The 20,584-nt window shown below is 44.8% G+C and overlaps 1 protein-coding gene across 1 annotated transcript in view; it reads right to left on the bottom strand.

The window, feature by feature from the left end:
- Window positions 1–16,250: 16,250 nt before the first annotated feature.
- CEP76 (centrosomal protein 76) overlaps window positions 16,251–20,584 on the bottom strand; it is a 304,664-nt gene continuing 300,330 nt past the window's right edge. Inside the window, exon 12 of the mRNA XM_086965581.1 lies at window positions 16,251–17,149. Coding sequence (XP_086821707.1) covers window positions 17,011–17,149 — 139 coding nt within the window. The 3' untranslated portion in view covers window positions 16,251–17,010. The remainder of the gene's footprint in view (window positions 17,150–20,584) is intronic.

Genomic DNA, 20,584 nt, shown 5'->3' with positions numbered 1-20,584 from the left:
GGGTCCTGGCACTGGGCGCGGTTCAGGCGCGGACGGGCGCAGACGGGCTTACCTTTGGCGCACATTCGGCGCTCCCGCTGCGCGCGGCCGCTGCGCGGTCGCTCTGGGGGCGTCATAAGAAGGGGGACGTGAGGGCGGGTCAGCTGGGCGGCAGGAGCGGCTCGGCCAATGGGCCGGTGGTGGGCGGGGCCTGTGGCGAGCAGCGGCGGGAAACTGGCGAGCGGCCGGCTCTGCTGTGGCTGGGCCGCTCGGGGGACCAGGGGGGCGTCGGCGGCGGAAAAAATGCGGCAAGGCTGGCTGGCAGGAGCAAGGCTGGCTGGCAGGAGCAGGAGGCGGCAGGAGCAGCAAGGGGGTGACCCGGCCTGGTGAGAGGCGCAAAGATTTCCACATGCAAAATTCTCTCGGTGTGCCACCCACGCTGCATTTTTTGTGACATTATGCATCACGGTGCTATTGCCGAAAGGCTGATTTTCATTTTCAAGAGATAAATAAATACATTGTTTCTTCACAAATGTGGATAGCACCACCAAATTTCAAAGAATAATTACGTCCGTCAGCTTATTTGTATTACAAGACTTTCTTTATTCTTATTTTTCAAAAAAGCGCCAAAACAGCCAATACATTTCGTCCAGCTTCTGTGAACTTAGTCAGGGCTCAATGAACGAATATGCTCTTCTCTCGTTCTTATGCAAAAAAATCTAGGGTACAGTTTACACCCTGCGTTGGAACTGTTCCCTCCTGTGTCCAGGGGCAGTAAGATATCACTCTGCAAAAATGAGTGAATGTGCTCATCTATCGTTGTCAATCGTTATGGAAACTAATCTAGGCTATTGTTAGTATCCGTCGTAGGAACTGTTCCCTCTTGTATTCAGGGGTAGTTGGATATCATTCGGCAGTAGTGCCGTTCCGTGCGGCAGTATGGAGCTTCCTCAATCTTGTCCTCTGCTATGCAGTGTATCAATACATTGTCATTGAGATAGACATGAAATCCAGCATCAAATATATATTTGGTCAAAGTCTCTATCCTGACAAGCTGCCACCTGCACCAGAAGCTTATGTCATGGCAAAGCCCAAGCATTATTTAGTAATAGTTTACTAACAGAACCAACATTGCCTGCAAATAATTGCAGACCAAGCCTTGATAAGATATTGTAATATTGGGCATTAAAGTTGTTAGATTTAAAAAGTAATATTGCCATATTACCGGTATTTCATCTGATATTATTGTAGCATTTATATAGCTAATTCATTTTATATGCATACAGTATGTATACACAACTAATAAGTGCAGGTGTTATGTTTGTAAGGTTGACATCTGTGCCACCATTTTATCTCTCAAAGACGCCATTTTCTACTATAATCGAAACGGGTACTTGATCATTTACAATAAATGGTCCTTGGTAAGTTTTGTTTCTTCAAAGCTGAATTTTGCTAATTTACGCAAGTCTTTTCTATTACATGGAGCCCTTCTCCCACCTGTCTAGGTGGGAGGATAAGCCAGATGACCTTCAGCAGTAGGTAGCTTGTGCCAGGCTGCGGAACTGAAACTTCTGTTCTGTACCCTCATTGTATTACGACAGCTACCAGTGTTTTTCTATAGTAGGCAGGTCTTTGTGGGCTCCGTAACATACATAATGTAACAATGCGTCTTAGAGTGAGTCCCTCATCAGCCATCAAAGGAGGCTGGTCAGATTGGACTTCACTGCAGTGTACTTTGTGAATAAACTAGTTTGCTTGCATTCTCTACTGCGTCAACAAATCTTCATTATTGAAAGTCTAGAGGCGGTCGAGAGTGACCCGGGTGGCCCTAATTGGGTCACTTCCTTCAAAGTACCTGGACAGCTAGTAACTGTGGCTGAAATTGCTTGTACTGATACACAACCCCCTCTATTCCGCAGTAAAGAAATGATAAAATTCCCTTTAAGGTCTCTAGGAGCATGCTTGCAAATATGTATTCATGGTTGCAATTTTATATAGCGCATTCCAAACCCAGGATGGGTAGCAAAGCGCTACACATACAAATGTACAGTAATGACAACATAAACAATGTATAACACAGAGAACATAAGAGTCAGAAAGACAGTATAGGAGTAGCACATTGTCGATAATATAGCAAGAACCGTGCTAGATCCATGCAGCTGGAATAGGTGGCTGGGTTGGGAGCACAACCTGAAAATTTAAAGCAGATCTAAATTTACAGTTAAAAGTGGCAATGCCATTCAAATAGGAGGCCCTTCATGTCTAATCTGATTGCGGCTTGGGAGGCATTAGTTTAGATAGGTTTGCTATGACCCCCAGACCTTGTGTGCTCCTTCAGAAAGCATATATGGAAGTTGTTTTTCCTTTGAAGTTGAGGTTTCAAGAAGTAGGACATTTATGTAGGCATAAAAGTGCTGATTCCTTTTGTTCTTCAGAAACACTATAGATTTGTCACATTCATTGGTGGAAGCTTGCACTCGAACATGTTAAGTAAGTGGCATCAAGGTTGTGCTGGAAAGTGGCAATGAGGGCATGAGCTCATTCCGTTCTTAATAGTGCTCAAATTTAGATGTTGGATTGACATCCAAGACAGTTTATTGTGGAGTATCTGGTCTAGGGTGGCATTGTTCTCAAGGGGAAATGACAGTCTTTTACAGCTGGGTGTCATCGCGGTAGAGATGGTATGGGATTCAGGAACCTTAGGAGTGCAACTGGTGGTTCTAAAAAGTTAAAGAGCATGAGCCATAGGATAGAGCCTCTGGGATCTCTGAGGAAGAAGAATGCGGTAGATCAATTTTTTTTCTTCCTTCAAATTATTTGGGTCTGTTCGCTTAGACTGGAGAACCACTCAAGAACTAGCCTGTCCAACGGCACTCACTCTTCCAGGGATTTTAGGACAGATTGACTGTATCAATGGCTGCTGATGCTCAGTATACCGTTCATCACTAAAAGGATTGTAGTCTCTGTGGCAGAACCTGATCAAAATCCTGAAAGAAATCATAAAGAATGTCATTGTTTGTGATGAATTGGTAAGTTATGTTTTATACATCTTTGCGAGACAAGTTGTACAAGTCTTCCTCATCGTTTGTTTTGGTTTTTTTTTTAAATTAGAAAGGTCTTACTTGACCCTTTTTGGTTAATAAGTTATGAAAGGGTGATTTTCATGAAGAATGACATTCTATTCCAGGTGAAGGGTAATTTGAACAGAATCTTTTTTGGGCTGGGAGAGGGAGCGTTCACTGTTCTTTGATTTCGATTATTAAAAAAAAAAAATCGAACGGATCACATTTTTAATGTGATGTGTTATGGGAAGTTGAGTTAATAGGGTTCATGTTCTGTTTCACAACCTCAAGCAACATTTTAGGGTTGCATTTAGCAGAATGTATTTCAGATCTGAAGTATGCTATTTCTAGATTTTTTGGGGAGAGATTTTGTCCCAAGATACCTTCAGTTTCCTTTCCTCGTTCATGTTTTTCAGTTATCATTTGTAAGATTGCTTTTCTTCGGTGAGTAGCGAAAGCCCCTTTAATGTACATCATCATAGTATCACTACTAGTTAGTGACCAAGTTCAACTCTAGCTCTCCTGGGACATATTGAAAAGGTTTGAGGAGATGCATGCTGTAAATTGCTCCTGCAGTCTCAGAGCCATTGTTGTGGTCTTAATGGTTAACCAGTGGTCACAGTTTTGGGGAAGTGAAGGTGTGATAGACAAATATGACATTATTTCCTGAGTAGGTGGAGATAGTTTGAAATTTGGTATAATTAAGTCAGAAATGATTATTTACAATGAGGAGACATTTGTGGGATGAAAACTGATCACAGTTGTGTTGAAGCATGTCACAGATGATTAACACCACACCATTCGATAATTTAACTAAATGGTCGACACGCAGTATTGAGAAAATCAGTAGTGGGTGGGCAAGGAGATCCATTGCATGCTGGCATTAAGCCAGGTTTCATTTAAGGGTAATAGGGTGAGCTTTTTACTGGTGATCAACAATTTCTATGGAGTGTGTAGCTGCCGATCAGAAGTCATGCAAGACAGTTCAAGAAAGAGTATAGTGTTTGCAGTAGGCTAACAAATAGTTAGGTTAATGTGTTTAAAGTGACAGCAATTGTTGGAGGGGCCATTTTAGGATAATCTGAAATTGATGAGGGTACCCTGTACCACTACAATGCACACATGCATCCAATACAGGCAGGACACCCTATCTCTGCACATGAGTGCCCTAAGCAATACCTTTCTTGAAACACTGTGGTAGAAAGTGTTTTTCGTTGGATAGCTGAGGATTCACTCACCAGCAAGGAGTTGCTAATGGGAACACGCCTATGGTTAAAAATCACCAAAAGAAATATTTAATCTGGGTATTACCAGTTTTCAAACTTGTGGCTAGACTCTACAGTACCTAAGAATGGGAAAGGCCACATTAGGAAATGGCAAAGAGGCTTTGGAGACATTCTGATCAAATTTTGCATTGATGCAGAAGGAAGCCTAGAGAGTGCGCAGCCCACCGAATAAGTGTTAGTCAGCCCATATAACAGTCTGGCATAGGTTTTTGGTATAACATGTTTGGTGAATGCCACTTATGCTTTCGTATCCCTGGAGAATTGTACCCAGAAGTTATGAAGAATGTAGCAAAAGTAAGATGCAGAACGTTAGAAATTCAAACAGTGGGACCTTAAATGCCACTCAGCCAACAGCATGGTCTCCAAAGGTTATGAAAAAAGGCACCAGCAAATGCATAACCCTCGTTCAGTCAAGCTAGAAGTGCATGCCTTATGTCCATATCGTGTAATGTGGCCTTAGCCAAGGAAGTACGGAATAATGGAAAATAGGTCAGTTGACATACTCTTCATTTACATGGAACTCAGACAGCACTTTTGGAATGATGGAAGAATGAGACCAGATAATTAATTATAAATGAACAAGTTACTCACCTTCAGGAATGCCTGATCTGGTATAGACTATTTAACCACAGATTCCTTACCATAGAATATTCCACAGGCATCAGACTGGATAAGGAAAATCTTGAGCAGTACCTCTGCATGCTAGTAGGTGGTGTTGATAAGCTCTGTGTCAGCACCAGATGTGGCAGTCTGATCAGAGGACCAATGCTCATGCTCAGGAGCTTGGGATACACATTCTCAGTGCGCCGTCCAGTCCATCATGTTCTTCAAAACTCAGGGCAGGAGAGGCATCAGCAGGAAGGGGCACAGGAGCCGTGAGCCCCACTCGAGGTGAAACAGGTGTCAGAGCAAGAAACGCCTTGAAAACTCCAAAGCACAGAAGTGCTGAAATTGTGCATTCTTGATGGTGGTGAATACATCTAACCAAGATTCTCTCCAGTTGTGGAAGAGATCTTGCATCACCTCCGGATGCAGATGCCAGCTGTGATCTTGGAGGTATTGGCAGCTGAGTTTACGACCATCAAAAATGTCCTGGTGTTGCAGCCATGTTCAGAGGCACAAAGTCCATGACCCACCCACTCTGTTTGTTGCAATACCACATGTCAGTGGTGTTGTCTGTAAACACATGAACTAGCCTTCCCTTGATAGAAAGCAAGAAGGCCTTCAATGCCAAACAAATCGCTCTCCACTCCAACATGTTGATGCAGAGTTGAGACTGCTCCGGAGACCAGAGTCCTCTGATCTCCACCTCTCCCAGATGGCCACCCCAACCCAAGAGTGACACATTTGTCACCACTGTGAGCACTGGATAGGGAAGTGAGAGGGGTCCATTCCAGACCCAATCGCGGCTCTTCTGCCATCACTGAAGATCTTTTACAGTTCCTTACGATTTCTGGACTAGGTAGGAGAGACACCGCTAATGCTGAGCCCATGGGCATTCTGGCCACACTGCATAACCAGCATAAGCCAACGAGCATGCTTTACCATCAAGATGCAGGAGACCATGGGTCCAGCAGCCTCAGTGTCAAAGTCACCAAAATCTAGGATAGAGGCTGAAACATTGCAATCCTAGCCAGATTACCCTAGACTCGCTGATCTGGAGGATAGGCACAGATTTGCACTGTGTTCAGAATGGCTCAGATGAAGGAAAGCGTAGAAGAGGGAGTTGGCTGTAACTTCTGCACATTTATAGTGAACCCCAGCGAATGCAGGTGGTCTGCCGTTGTCTGAAGCTGGGTGACGACTGCCCGAGGTGAGCCTACCTTTAACAGACCGTTATCAAAGAAGAGGAAGACTGGAGGCACTGACCTCCGCAGAGAGGCTGCAACCACCGCCATCACTTTTGTGAACACCTGAACGGTACCTGTAAGGCCAAAGGGAGCACAGCAAACGGAAAGTGTTTGTGGCCTGCTGTAAATCGCAGATAACGTCTTTGGGCCGGCAGGACGGGTATATGGAAATATGCGTCTTGCAAGCCCAAGGATGCAAAGCACACAGGACCAGAGTCAACATGAGCATTTTGAATTTCTCCTTTTTTCAGAAAGTTGAGAGGACATAGGTCCAGGATAGAGCGGAGGCCTCCATCCTTCTTCAGCACCAGAAAGTAGCAGGAATAGCATCTACGACCTACTTCTGATTTTGAAACCTTCTTGATGGCTCATTTGGATCACTTCTAGCTGCACACTTATTGCCTCATAAGTGTTTCACCCTAGGCACCAGTATTTGTTTGCTGGAACCTCCAGCGTGGTTTTACTTCAACAGTTCAATATACAATCGTTTTCTAGAAATATTACTCCATATTCTCGTTAAGTTCAAAATCCAAAGTTATTTTATTCACTTTTCATTCTTTTCAAAATTCAAGACAATCCGTGTTCCAATGCATTTCGGTGTTTGACCACACCTTCGTCAGGGAACATCTACAATTTAAATAAACAAAACATTTTCTCAGTGCATGTATCAATACAATCAACATTTCTTACGCGCTGTGAATAGGGACTCAAGATAAACATATGGATTAAGTTGGCGTCCTTATCTCAAATGTAACCGTTATCAGTGAATGTGTCACATTCTACATAAGTTTGTAAACACTCAGGGTTTGCTACTTAGTTGCGCGCTTGTTGCATGTTGCTGTGGGCGCTACCCCTGCTGATCCGTGAATAACGGCTAATTCTATGGTGGTAATACCCGCCATTTCTCACCTTATTCGAAAAGTGAAATCAGCTCATTCTGCTCCCGCGGAGTCGTCGCGCTCCGCTCGTAGTTCGAAAGATCTACGCTCACTACGCGCTGGTTCGCGCATGCGCTGTATGTAGGTTGAACTTTTTTAATATGTTCTAGCTTTATTGTTCGCTACGCGATCATTGCTGTGCTGTTACTACTAGATCAATTCCAGGCTCGTGCGGGCCCATCAATGCAACTTTATACAAATATAACATATATATGGTGCAACACATGTTTCTGATGATACGGTATAACAGATAATGCAAAAATTTATCACAAGTAACAAGTAAATTCCGTCCTGTTGTTCATTCCATTGGGCTTCAAGCTACAAAGGTAATAAATCCAATAGTTTTCTCTTTTTAAGAGATTCTTTTTGTTCATTGTTCCTTCTTTCTTAGGGACTATTTCCAGTACACATGCCCTTAGTTGGTTGATGTTGTGATGTTTTTCGGCAAAGTGCGTGGCCACTGTTGATTTTGATGACTGTGTTCTTATATTACTCTTGTGCTCATTGAGCCGAACTTTTAACTTTCTTTCCGTGGCCTACGTAAACACTGCCACATGGGCATTTTAGTAAGTACACTATGTTGGTTGTATCGCATGTAGCGTTCTCTTTTAGGGGTATTTTATGTCCTTTCATCGGGTGGTTGATGCTTGCACCCTTCATAATGTTGTGGCAGTTTCCACAATTTAGACACGGTTCTGTTCCTTTAAAGGTCCGTTGGCTTGGTTTTTGTGTCGGTGTTTTTAGCAGTTCTCCAATGTTTTTACCCCTGGTATGAGCAAAAAGTGGTTACTCATCGAATATGCCTTTGAAGTCTGTTTCTAGTTTCACTATCTGCCAGTTTTTATGAATTATTCTTTTGAATTGGGCACTCACGTTTGAAAATTTGCTCACACATGTTATCCGTGGTTTTTTCTCTGTATGTTTGTAAGTCAGTAATTCAGTTCTGGTTTTCTTTTGGGCTCTCTCTTTTGATTTTTTGATAATGTCCTCCGGGTATCCCCGTGATAAGAATCTGTTGCCCATTATGTTCAGTTGCTCTTGACGATCATCGTCTTCCGAGACCAATCTCATAACCCTGAGGTATTGTGAGTAGGGAAGATGTGTTTTAAGTGACTGTGGGTGATGACTTTTATATTGTAACAAGTTATTTCTATCTGTTGGTTTCCGATAGAGATTTGTTATGAAGGTGTTGTTCCTCTTGGTTATTTCTACGTCCAAAAATTGTATAGTGGTTTCATTGATGTTCCAGGTGAATTTTATTCTGTCATTCCTGTTATCCAAAATTTCTAGTTGCTGTTCTAGAGATGCTTGTGTCCCCTTCCATATTAGGAAGATGTTGTCTATGAATCTCACATAGGTGAGAAGATGAGTGGCCCATTCCTGGTTGTTATAGATATGTTCCTCTTCAAAAGATCCCATAAACAGATTGGCATACGCCGGCGCGGCGCAATTGCCCATCGCAGTTCCATTTAGTTGGATAAACCAACGATTGTTGTAGGTGAAGTAGCTATTCAACAATGTAAACTGCATCAGTTCCATCAAGAAGATTTGCAAGTCTTCTGGGTAAGAGCTATTCAATAAGGCTTTCTCAATAGCTTCTAGGCCTTCTTTGTGTGGGATGGCAGTGTACAGGGTTTTTACATCAACGGTTGCCATGATGGTGTTGTCTTCCACTTCATTTGGATCACTGCCAGACGCAGCTGGGAGAGGTAGTACTCCATCAGTTGGTCTGAGGATGGTGGCAGGGGCGGTAGGGTTTCCGTGAATGGAAGGGAATAATTCTGCTGAAAAATGTGGAACACCCATTTGTCCGAAGTTATGGACTGACAGTGGGGCAGGTTGTGCTTGTTCCTGCCGTCGACCGGTTGCCTGTGAAACTGTGAGTGCATGTTAGAGGGGTTTGCAGTGCAAGGCTGGCGGAAAAGAACATCCTCTTGCCAAAGGTTTCCAGCCTCCTGGGATCCCTAACCGGTGGGTTTGCGAAAATCTGGGTTGCATGGAGCAAAAACAGACTCAGGCTCTGCAGATGAGATAGTGGGGCCTAGATTTGTTATGTCGTTCCTGTGCCTTGTCCGATGGCTCAGACTGGCGCAGTTAACTTGAAGAATACTACGATGGCTCAGACTGGTGCAGTCAACTCGAAGAATACTATGACTTCTTGGACTTCTTTTTCTTATGAGCTTACAGGACGAGGATTTTGATCACGACACAGACTGGCAGGAATGACTCTGAGAGCGGGCCTGGAAGCATCCTCTCAACCTGGGCCTGGAGCACTGTGGAGTTGTCCAGTGCCAGGCGACCAGGAACTTCAAGGCGTGCTTTTAGACCCCCCTGGGATTCATTGTGCCGCAGTCTGGGCATGCCTTGGAGTAATTGCCCGGCTCGAGGCACCACAAGAAAACCGGGTGGGGTCTGTCACAGGTATCTGCCTGTGACAGGATCCACCAGGTTCAAACCCCACAGGTTTAATAGGGGACATCCCTAATGCACACTTAGATCTTCGCTCAAAAAGAATTTCAACAAAAAGTTGAAAAGGGTACTACAAAAACGACTAAGGAAGCACTTCTGAATCTCATTGATGCCATGGAAAGAAAAGACTGATGTCAGGATGCTGGGGTGACTCTTATATAGGCAATGTCCATGTCACATCCGACGCAGACGCCGCTCACCTGATACTGGTGCGCAGAGGTACTGGTCAAGATTTTCCAGATCCAGTCTGATGCCTGGGGAATAATCTACGGGTAATGAATCTACTGCTAGCAGACCCTATCGGATAAATATAAATGAACTTTTTGTGAAATGTTTTCAAATATTGCAAAAGTGATCAGCAAACCAAAAAATGATTTTCCTATTGTAACGTGACCCTAGATAGAACTACCCAGCGGAATCTGCCACTTGAGTAGATATATACATACATACTGTAACAATTGCTTTTACTTTGTGTTGTGTTGATTAAATAACCTGCCTAAACAGCTGACAGAAGCCATCCTACCTTCTTGCCACGCAGCCGATTAAGCGCTGTCACGGTAATTGTTTGCTGCCTGTCCACCGACCGCCATCGCAGGCGAGCTCGATAGCCACGCCCCCTTGAGGCCACGCCCCCTGCCCTACTTAAAACGCCGCGCTGAAACTGACCTTCAGAACTTGATCCCAGACCTGAGGCGGAAGCCGGGCTCTGGCGGTACGCGTCAATTTTAAAACTGTAACAATTGCTTTTACTTTGTGTTGTGTTGATTAAATAACCTGCCTAAACAGCTGACAGAAGCCATCCTACCTTCTTGCCACGCAGCCGATTAAGCGCTGTCACGGTAATTGTTTGCTGCCTGTCCACCGACCGCCATCGCAGGCGAGCTCGATAGCCACGCCCCCTTGAGGCCACGCCCCTTCCTTCCCCTGTATCATGTGCCAGGGCAGGAAGCGCAGCGGACGAGCGCAGCGGACGAGCGCAGCGGGAGCGCCGTTTGCGCGCCGAAGGCGCGCCTAAGGCAAGCCCGTCTGCGCCCGTCATCGCCAGAACATCGCCTCTCGCCAGTCCCCCTGGTTCGCCCAGGCCTTATCCACGCATTCGCTATGACGGTAAGGAACTCTCACACCTGAACCCTGACCAAAAATGCCCCACCGCCTCTGGCATTTTAGGTCTTACGCATCTCCACTGCAACCGCTGCCATTTCTCGACTCACATACCCACTAGGGTGCGGAGTGACCCCCTAAATACAACAAACCCGACATTGACGATATTTCAACTCAACTGTAGATCCCTCGTTAAACACCACCCTGAGGTGAATACGCTTCTCCAGGAGGAAAACCCTGACGTACTGTTTCTATGCGAAACATGGCTTCGAGACGGCATAACCACCATCCCCAACTTAACGCTCCCTGATGATTTCCACCTGATCACCATCAACCGTGATTCTCGCGGCGGCGGCATCGCAATTATTTATAAAAAACACCTGACTTGTTCTTTCGTAAAAGAACCCCTCCAAGACTGTGAGTGCGCCCAATTTAAAATCAGTGTGACCCCCCAATGTACGCTATCTGGCCTTTACATTTATCGCCCTCCAGGCCAGGCCACTAGATTTATCAATACCCTCCTGGAAACGACCACAGTGCTCATCACCAAATCCGCCAACTTCACCATCCTAGGCGACCTAAACTTACACTTTGATGCAACTGGCGACCATACTATCACTAACCTCCTCGCAGACCTCTCGGCACTGCAACTTAACTCCCTAGTCCTCACTTCTACCCACATAGCTGGACATATTCTAGATCCGATATTTACTAATATACATGAGGCAGCTACAGATACCCCCACCCCCCTGGGATGGACGGATCACCATCTTGTTAAACTGAGCATCCCAGCACCTCAACGGCAGATCAGAACTGAATCAAGTCAGCGTTTAAAAAGACCCTGGCACAAACTCTCCCCCCTTGCCCTACAGGAAACCCTTGGAGAGTTCCAAGATGACGCGAACCATGAAATAAACGCGTCCTATACCTCGTTTACCAACTGGATCAGCAACGGCCTCGACACTCTTATTCCAGCTAAGTTGACTAAAGGACGTAATACCCCTTCCAATCCGTGGTACGACGACACCCTTAGGGCAATGCGCAAGGAGTGTAAAAAAACCGAGCGCCTATGGAGGAAACATTACGATAACCAGGACAAGGCACTATATCTATCTAGGCTTAAGACCTACCATAAAGCTATCAGATCTGCCCGGGCTTCTTTTTATTCCAACAAAATCAACTCCAATACCAACCCATCTAAAATCATTTTTAAACTAGTGAAAGAGCTCCAAAACCCTAGGGCGCCCCTACCTAAAATTTCTTCCCACGAGCACTGTGAGCAGCTCGCTACTTATTTTGTCGATAAAGTCCAGAAAATCTATGCGTCCTTCCCACAGATTGCTCCTCTCTGTGGAGCTCCCAAGACCACAGACCTCAATTTCTTACCTCTATCCCAAATTCCTGCCATCACCGCTGCAGACCTGATCAGGCTAGGTAGGAAAGTGAAATCTGGCTCCCCAGCGGACCCCATGAGTCCCTCCCATTTCCTGGAATCGATGGACTTTTTCCTACCCCCCATGCTAAACATCCTCAACCTTTCCTTTTCTACAGGATCTGTACCCATAGCTTGGAAGCAAGCATGGGTATCTCCGATAATTAAAAAACCTACCCTCGACCCCTCCAAACCAGAAAATTTCCGGCCGATATCCCTTCTCCCCTGGATTTCCAAAATAGCCGAAACCCATGCTAACAGCATCCTTTCCAAACACGTGGAAAATCACGGAATCCTAGACCCCTCTCAAAACGGCTTCCGTGCAGGCCATAGTACGGAGTCTGCCCTACTGGCCACTACGGAGCATCTCCGGACGATTTTGGATTCCGGTCATAGTGCTGCGCTGATCCTGCTCGATCTCAGCGCAGCCTTTGACACGGTATCCCATGACATCCTTCTAAAACGTCTGGAGATGACCGGGGTGACTGGTCTTGCCCTCGCGTGGTTCCAATCCTTTCTCAAGGACAGATCCTTTAAGGTGTCGGCTCCCCCATTTCTTTCTAAATCCCACCCCATCGCTCAAGGTGTCCCCCAGGGATCAGCGCTGAGCCCCTCCCTCTTTAATCTATACGTCCAGCCACTCACTGACGTGGCTAGAGAGTGGGGGCTCACGCTGGTCTCGTACGCCGACGACACCCAGCTGGTTGTCACCCTCTCGGAAAGCCCGTCCCCTGTGGCATCCAAGTTTAAAGAGGGTATGACTGCTGTGGCCCGCTGGATGACGGATAACTACCTCCAACTCAATGCCGGTAAAACCGAGGTGCTCCTCCTAGGCCGTAACACCAGCCTATGGAACGAGCACTGGTGGCCGTCATCCCTAGGTGACACCCCACTCCCCAAAAACTGCGTCAAAAATCTGGGAGTCTGGGTGGATGCCAACCTTAGCTTCCAGGCCCACACCAAAAAGGTGGCAGCCACCTGCATAGGCCTTCTAAGGAACCTTAGGCCCATACTCGGGCTCTTCGATTCTAAGGCCCGCCAGCTTATCGTCCAGGCCACCATTCTATCGCGCCTGGACTACGCTAACGTCCTCCTTTTGGGAGCCAACAAAGCGGAAACTGCCAGGTTCCAACGCATCCAAAATGCGGCAGCCAGAATGCTGATCGGCCTCCCACGCAGATGTTCAGCCAGAGCTACTATTCGTAAACTCCACTGGCTGCCTGTGGCCCGTCGAATTCAATTCAAGGCCTTAGTCACGATCTTCAAGATCGTTAAACTAGGAAATCCTCCGCTGCTTCGTAACCTTGTTCAACCTTACGTTCCTGGCCGCGACCTGCGTTCTGCCAACCAACTCCTCCTGACTATCCCTAGGACCCGGCTCTGCCGAACTGGAGGCCGTTCCTTCAGCGTCCTTGGCCCCAAATTATGGAACGATCTCCCCCTCAGCATTCGTTCCATTGATTCTCTCCCAGCATTCCGCAAAGCAATTAAGACTCATCTCTTCCCCGCTCCCTAGTCTCCCCTTTTCCCCCTTCTCCCCTCATTCTGTGCATCTGTTCTTAGCGCCGGGACACCCCTTTGCCGGGGTAGCTGTTGCGCTTCATCAAATCCAGAAATAGAAATAGAAAATATACTAGCGGTTGCCAGTAGGTAGTTATAGCTAGGACCTAGGGTCCTTAGGAAAATCATTTTTTGCTGTGCTAATAACAATGATGCAGTTTGAGGAATCTTAACATAATTATCAAAACTAGTGCATCAGTCACTTCAGCTGCTTCAGTTTTGGGGTGATTCGTCAAGTTCGTTCCTGCATGATCAAGAAAAGGGGGGCGTCCCAAAACGTTTTTCCCCCATGCAACGACCAATAGGAATTTTAGATACCACTGCAGCCCGAACTGCTAAACCGAATTACAGCAAATTTGGTAGAAAGCTAGATCCCCCTTCAGTAGCCCCAGCTCAAATATTTAGATGTGTAGAGTTTCTGCAGAAAGAGGTTTCCATAGGCAACTGGTGAACCATCCAAGGTCAAAGATTCAGAAGAATAAACATGTCTACATGGTAAAAAGAAGGCTAAAAAATGACAGGCACAAAAGAGTATTTATAAAATACAACTAGGACTGAAATATACCCATAATGTTGGAGCACTAGGAAAAAAGGACAGGAAAATACTGAAAGGGACGATGAACTTGTTGGAAAATAGAACTTTAACTGAGCTGCAACACAGTGAACTGAAGCTTCTGCTCTTTTATACTACGCGAATAAACAGAACAAGCAAACATGTCACTGGAAAAGCGGTGTCTCTCTTGGATTGGGCTTCAACCAGTGCTTATTTTGTAAAAAAAACGTAGTGTCCTCGAAAAGAGGACACTAGAGGTTGCCCCATTCGTTGCCCCTGGCAGCACTGCCAATTACAGCACCAACACACTACTAATCATCACACTCTTCAAAGTGTGACAATACATACTATTACAGGCCCCCTAAAGCTAGAAGAATGGCTTTTGAGGCAAATACTACTACTACTAATTGGAAATTTAAATAATAAACAGAAGTTTGTGTGCTTGCACCTAAATTGGAAGACACTACTACCATGTGGCAGACAGTCATAGGCCCCGGTGCTGGCAATTAAGTGCCGGTGCTGAGCACCGGAAAGCAACTGCACAAATTAAGCACTGGACGATCTTTCCCATCTAGTCAGCAGCCATCATTAAATGGAATAGGAAAAAGTCTGGAAGTTCTAGTATGGAGATGAGGGAGCACTCAAACACAGATACCAGACCTGACTCTTTCCTCCTCTATGCTCCTTGCATCACTAACCCCTGAGAGAGTGACACAGCAGATGTACCCACCAAGAAACAGACCATACCAAAGAGATCAGGAACCACTGCCCTGCAGCCACACGAGCATGACGCACAGCATAAGCAGACGTGGAAAATGCTGGCATTTGTCAACCATCCACAGATGCAGGTAGGATACAAGTGAGGTGTTCCTTCAATGACCCCTGTTAACACCCAGTCGCACCTGTGGTACCAATATGCATCATAACCCTGTGCTTCGCATGTGTAGTCTTGTGTCTCGTAGGTGTTGCATAACATCTACATATTCCCTCTGTTATGAAGAGCGTCCTGTGGCTGCATTTGGCTAGGGTAATCATTAATACCACCCCACAAATTAAAAAAAAAATGCACTTAAGCCCTAATGATCACCCAATGATGTAAGGTCTCCAGTTCACCTACCTTGCGCACGTCTGCCTCCAGGTGGGTTGCTTTGTCGTCTTTAGAGTAATGTGTCATCAGTTTTCCCTATCAAGAATCTACCTTTTTGGCTCGATTTGAAATATCATCAAAAATATTCAGGAAACCTTCTGTCTCTGTTTTAAAGTAGAAACCAAATACAATTGTATTTTGTATATTACAAATCTTATGTATAACTAAGGCACAGTGATGCTGCATGGGTGCTAATGAGGCAGATGAGTATGTACCTGGTCTCCTTGATACCGCATCAGTTCAGATATAGGTATTCTTGAAAATTCTTTTGAAACTTACCGGAGCAAAATTCCTAAATTTTAAGTTCCCGTAATTACTGACAGTTGGGATTAGAGGTTGAATGTATTATGTTTGCCTGGAAACCGCTGGATAACCTGAATTTAGTTAACTCCAGGCTGAGCCTGTACAAGTTTGACTTTGAAACTACAGCTTTACCAGGTGAGGTACAACCCAGAAAGCCACAAAGTTGTCTTTCGCTGTGCAGAATCTTAGGTATTCAGTTTTGATAAACTGGAGCAACATTGGATTCTAATTACATACCTCTCTTGAAAGACAACCATGGACATCGAAGGAGAGCCTGGAGTCTGCGCGGCCAAACATTACAGCTCCCATTTAGAGATGTCTTTGTTACGTTGGTTCAAAAGAAGGCAAAAATGTCAATGGAACAATGGAGCACAAGAACCCAAAGCAGGGATTTGCCAAGTTACTCTTCGTAAAGTTAGTTGCACTACGCACTATATATTAAACCCACAGATTTCTACTTTCTACAACATGTAGAAAGTTAACTGAAGTAGCAGTCTTCAACAACTTCAAGAACACACCTAATCAATAAAGAAACAGACTAGTCTGAAATAATATAAATGACATTTTGTTAAACATTTTTTTCTTCAGCACAAAAAAAGACCAAAAAAATTAAAATTATTTATCAAGACACACTCGATTCAAGCAATTTTTCCCAGTTCCACTCATTTTGATAAAAAAAAAACTATTTTAACACCATTCAATGTACTTTGCAAATGTTTTACTTACGAGTCACGGCGTATCTACAACTGTGTCAGTCTATAATACACATCTTTTCACAGTAATTAAATCCATACCATAAATTAAACAAGGCACTAGGAAAACTGTTTTTCATTTTCACTTGGTTGGCAACATACACATACAGTACACATCTTTTAATCATTCTCTTTAGTGTATATTTGAAAGGTCACAGTAGTTAGCAAATGCTTTTGCATTCACTTAAAACTTTGATGTAAACATTCTGTAGCAGTTAAGTATTACAAACTTTTATTACAAATATCTTAGAAAAGACATTAAACTCATCGCTTTCGTCAAACTACACACTCTAGTTACAAAAATATCTTAGCTATGGAATATTTTAAAAATGCACTCTTTATAATAAAATAAACACTCTTTATTTATACAAATATTACAATTTCAAAATCTCACCCATCATAATTTGTTTTATAAATAATACTATACAATTTTGTTACAGTGATAGTGAAAAGGTGTAGCCAGGGTCAGGCAAACCGTTCCCTTTCAAAAGTCCATTCTGTGCACAAACTGTCCTTAAAAGAAAGTCCAGCTCAGGAGTCATCAAAAGGTATTATGTGGTGACACCACATATTTTGCTTCATAGCACTGAGCGATATTTGCACGCAAACATTATCCACACAGCACAAGCAGACTCAGGATACGTGAACACTCGAACACGAACAGCGAGTCTCATCTGATCCCCTCGACAGCAGATAATCTCATCACAGAAGGGAGACCTGGAAAGAGAAATGTAAAGTGTGTGTGAGGTATACTCTCTTACAACAGGTCTGTAGTGCGAAACTTATTTTCACAGCTCAAAAGCTAAAGCAGAGATACAAAATATCACTCCCTCTAGTTCAAAATTATAATTTGTAATGAAATGGCTGAGTTAAGTTAAAGATTAGGTCGCTCGGGCTGTTTTTAGGACTAGTAAATTGCTGGTAAGCAAATAACATGATAAAAAATAAAAATGTTGCCATCAATCTTCCTAAAAATTTGCAGAAATTCAAATATAGTTTTCTGTTATGTAAACTATTTGGCAGTGCACATGCGCTGATGATAATACATTTTACTGTGATACTTATGATACTATCAACACTGCATCATTTCAAACAGAAGGACTGCATAGCTGGCTCAAACACTGAGCATGGTTTGCAAAATATCCTACACACTGTACAGAAAAACGTCATAATAATCTAAAATATATAGAAGAGCTCTACATAATTTTCTGCCCTACTTAAAGAACGAGTTACTTACCTTCGGTAACAATGTATCTGGTAGAGACAGTCTAGCCCAGATTCCTTAACTTAGACTATCCCCAGGCGTCAGACTGGATCCGGAAAATTTTCCGCAGCAGCACCTCTGCGCGCTGGGGGGTGGTACCGCACGACACCGCCCTTATGTCGTCCACGGATATGACGTCAGCAGAGCCATATATGCCCCTCCCGGCACGCTGACGTCAGTTTCCGTAGCAGAAACTTTTCCGCGTCATAACGCAGAGCCACCACCTAAAACTGTGAGAATATGGGAACAATGTGCCAAAATGATGAAAAGAAAAAAGAAATTGAAAGGTGAAAAACAGCATCATAAAGGACAGTGCCAGGCACTGGATGTTGAAAAGTAGAAAAAGGAAGAGCAGAGCACCGCTTTGAAAGGCAACCCCACAAGAGTGAAGACCAAAGCACCTTTGGAGGGAAATAAGGATGTGTAAAAACAGCCTAGCGGACAACAGAAATCCCACATCCATAATGTAGAACCGAGAAGGACAACAAGTCCGGAACACAGGATTAAGGATAGCTCACCACAAGACATCGCCAGAAAGAGACGACGTAACTCCAATAAAAGACCCATAGAATTTGGCAGAGCCAACTAGACTTGAACCAATGGGTCGCCGGGGTGGTAAATGACCCCAAGGCGATGGAAAAGGGTAGAGCGGGGTGGAGGGAAAAAAACATGAATAGATGTCACACCGCACAATCCAGGCAGAGGGCTGGAAGAACGCATAACATATGAGCATACCGCCCAATCCCGAGAATGGGCGGAGCATCAATGAAAATAGAATGAAGCATCCTGTGTCGCAGTGTAGAGGAAAACGTTACCCTGCAGAAGAACAAGCCACCCGGAGGGAGGCGAGAATAGAAATCCCAACCTGAAAGGACCTCACAGAATGGGGAGGACGGGTGGGCGTTAAGGAATATGCGGCTAGACTATGTCTCTACCAGATACATCGTTACCGAAGGTTAAGTAGCTCGTTCATCTGATAGAGACATTTAGTTGCAGATTCCTTAACTCAGAATAGATACCAAAGCCATACCCATGCAGGAGGCGGGACTGCGACTGAACCCCACCAAGTTCCGGAGAGAACTTAGCCGTTAACAATGTGACTAAAACAGTTCAGTCACCTAGGTGACAAGACACAGTGAGGACAGCAATGTTAGCGCAGTGAACACCAGACCATGAACCTCTGAAGAGAGAGGAGAACAATGTGAGGCAAAAGTACCACATGCTGTCCAAGAACAGCAGGGAAACCCCGGCATATATACTGGGTCTGAGAAGAAAACACCCGTATACATATCGGGTCAGAGAAGAAAACACATACTAAAAAAGTAGGTGTTAAAAGGAAAGTTCATGACTTCGCAAAAAGCGGAACTGAACCCAGTACTTGTGAGATCCGCAGGATAAGGAGTGCTGACTGGAGTGCTGACTGTAAGTAAAACCCAGAGAGATGACAACTGGTATGATAGAGTCAGCGCATACCGGCCTGGTATGTACAACAGCAGCAAGAAGCACTATTGAAACCTGCAGCAGCTAAACACATGTAACAGAATTGGCAGGAAGCCAACCCATGGGCAGATGGCGCTGTTAGTACTAGAACAGAAGACACATCAGTACATAGAAGACATATAGAAGACTCTAATCCGAAGGAAAGAGCAAACAAAAAGTCCCAACACTAGGACAGAAGAAACCTAGTATGGAGCACCCCTGAGGTGTGTGGAACCTACACCACACACACAGGTGACAGGAACATTACCACATATACGTGAAGTGACAAAACCCTAAACAGGGGATCCGCTCAATAATTACAATGCAGCGATGAGCGTTATAACAGCCAACAGCACCCCAAGGGGAAGAAATCTGACCTCTCGTGATGCAGGGAAGGATAGAGACCGTAAAGGATCGACAGAATGCTATGAAAAAATTCACTGACAGTAGAGCCACTGAAAGAAGCAACCCTGGCTTTTATTAGAGAGCAACTGGTGTGGAAACCATTACCAGTGCTACAAATGTGAAAAAGAATCCACACCCCTTGAAAAATAGTGGGGTGGAGCACAGATAGAGTGGCAAAAAGTTATATACTAGAACCACTCAGTGAAGATGTAACAATAGGAATAGGGCAGTGGTCAGGAAACAGACCGTGCTTGAGCCTGAGGAAAAGACGTGAAGTACAAACTGTGTGCACCAATATGAGAGTATTTACAGAAGACAGAAGGACCTGCCCTCCCAGAGCTGCATGTCCACATGGTAGACAGGCAAGACTGCCACAGCAATGCCGTAAAAACGCACCCGGAAAATACAGGCTTGACAAACCCCCTTAGAAAAAAGGGCGGTGAAGGTGGTCCCTACAAAGGTAGGAAGGAACTACGGGCAAGCGTAGACCACCAAAGGAACACCCCGAGAGAAACCGACCTTATGGGTCTCACCAGACAGTAGGAATAGACAATTACGGCAAATCAGCCTTGTAAGGGAGTGTAGCAATCTAACTGCCAGCAAAAACCCCACATAGGGTAATGCACAACTCTACAAAAGAAGGGTCCCTCTTGAGCAAGCTCGTAGGCAGAGGCTCAAAAGAAAGGTAAACACAGCTAAACTAGCCGTAGCAGAACATAAAAATAACACGACTGAACAGTCACACACCCCAGATTATCTGCAACCCACAAGGGGTAACGGAAAAGAAAGAGGCGGTACTGCCACAAACCCAGGAATCCTTATAAGGATTAAGACCTGGGAAGACAACCAAACATAGACAGGAGGCGCCGGACTGTCGAATCAGTATGGTCGTTAAAAAGAGTGATCCCATCAAAAGGTAGATCCCGAAGTTGCTCTTGCACATGCTCTGGGAGGACGCCACCACGCATGGCAGCGTATGACCACTAATCGGGCCATAGCCCTAC

Source organism: Lissotriton vulgaris, chromosome 4_1 (genome assembly GCF_964263255.1).
Source record: "Lissotriton vulgaris chromosome 4_1, aLisVul1.2, whole genome shotgun sequence".
Classification (NCBI taxonomy): domain Eukaryota; kingdom Metazoa; phylum Chordata; class Amphibia; order Caudata; family Salamandridae; genus Lissotriton; species Lissotriton vulgaris.
The sequence above is the reverse complement of the archived record's forward strand: the minus strand, read 5'-3'. Positions and strand labels throughout refer to the sequence as shown.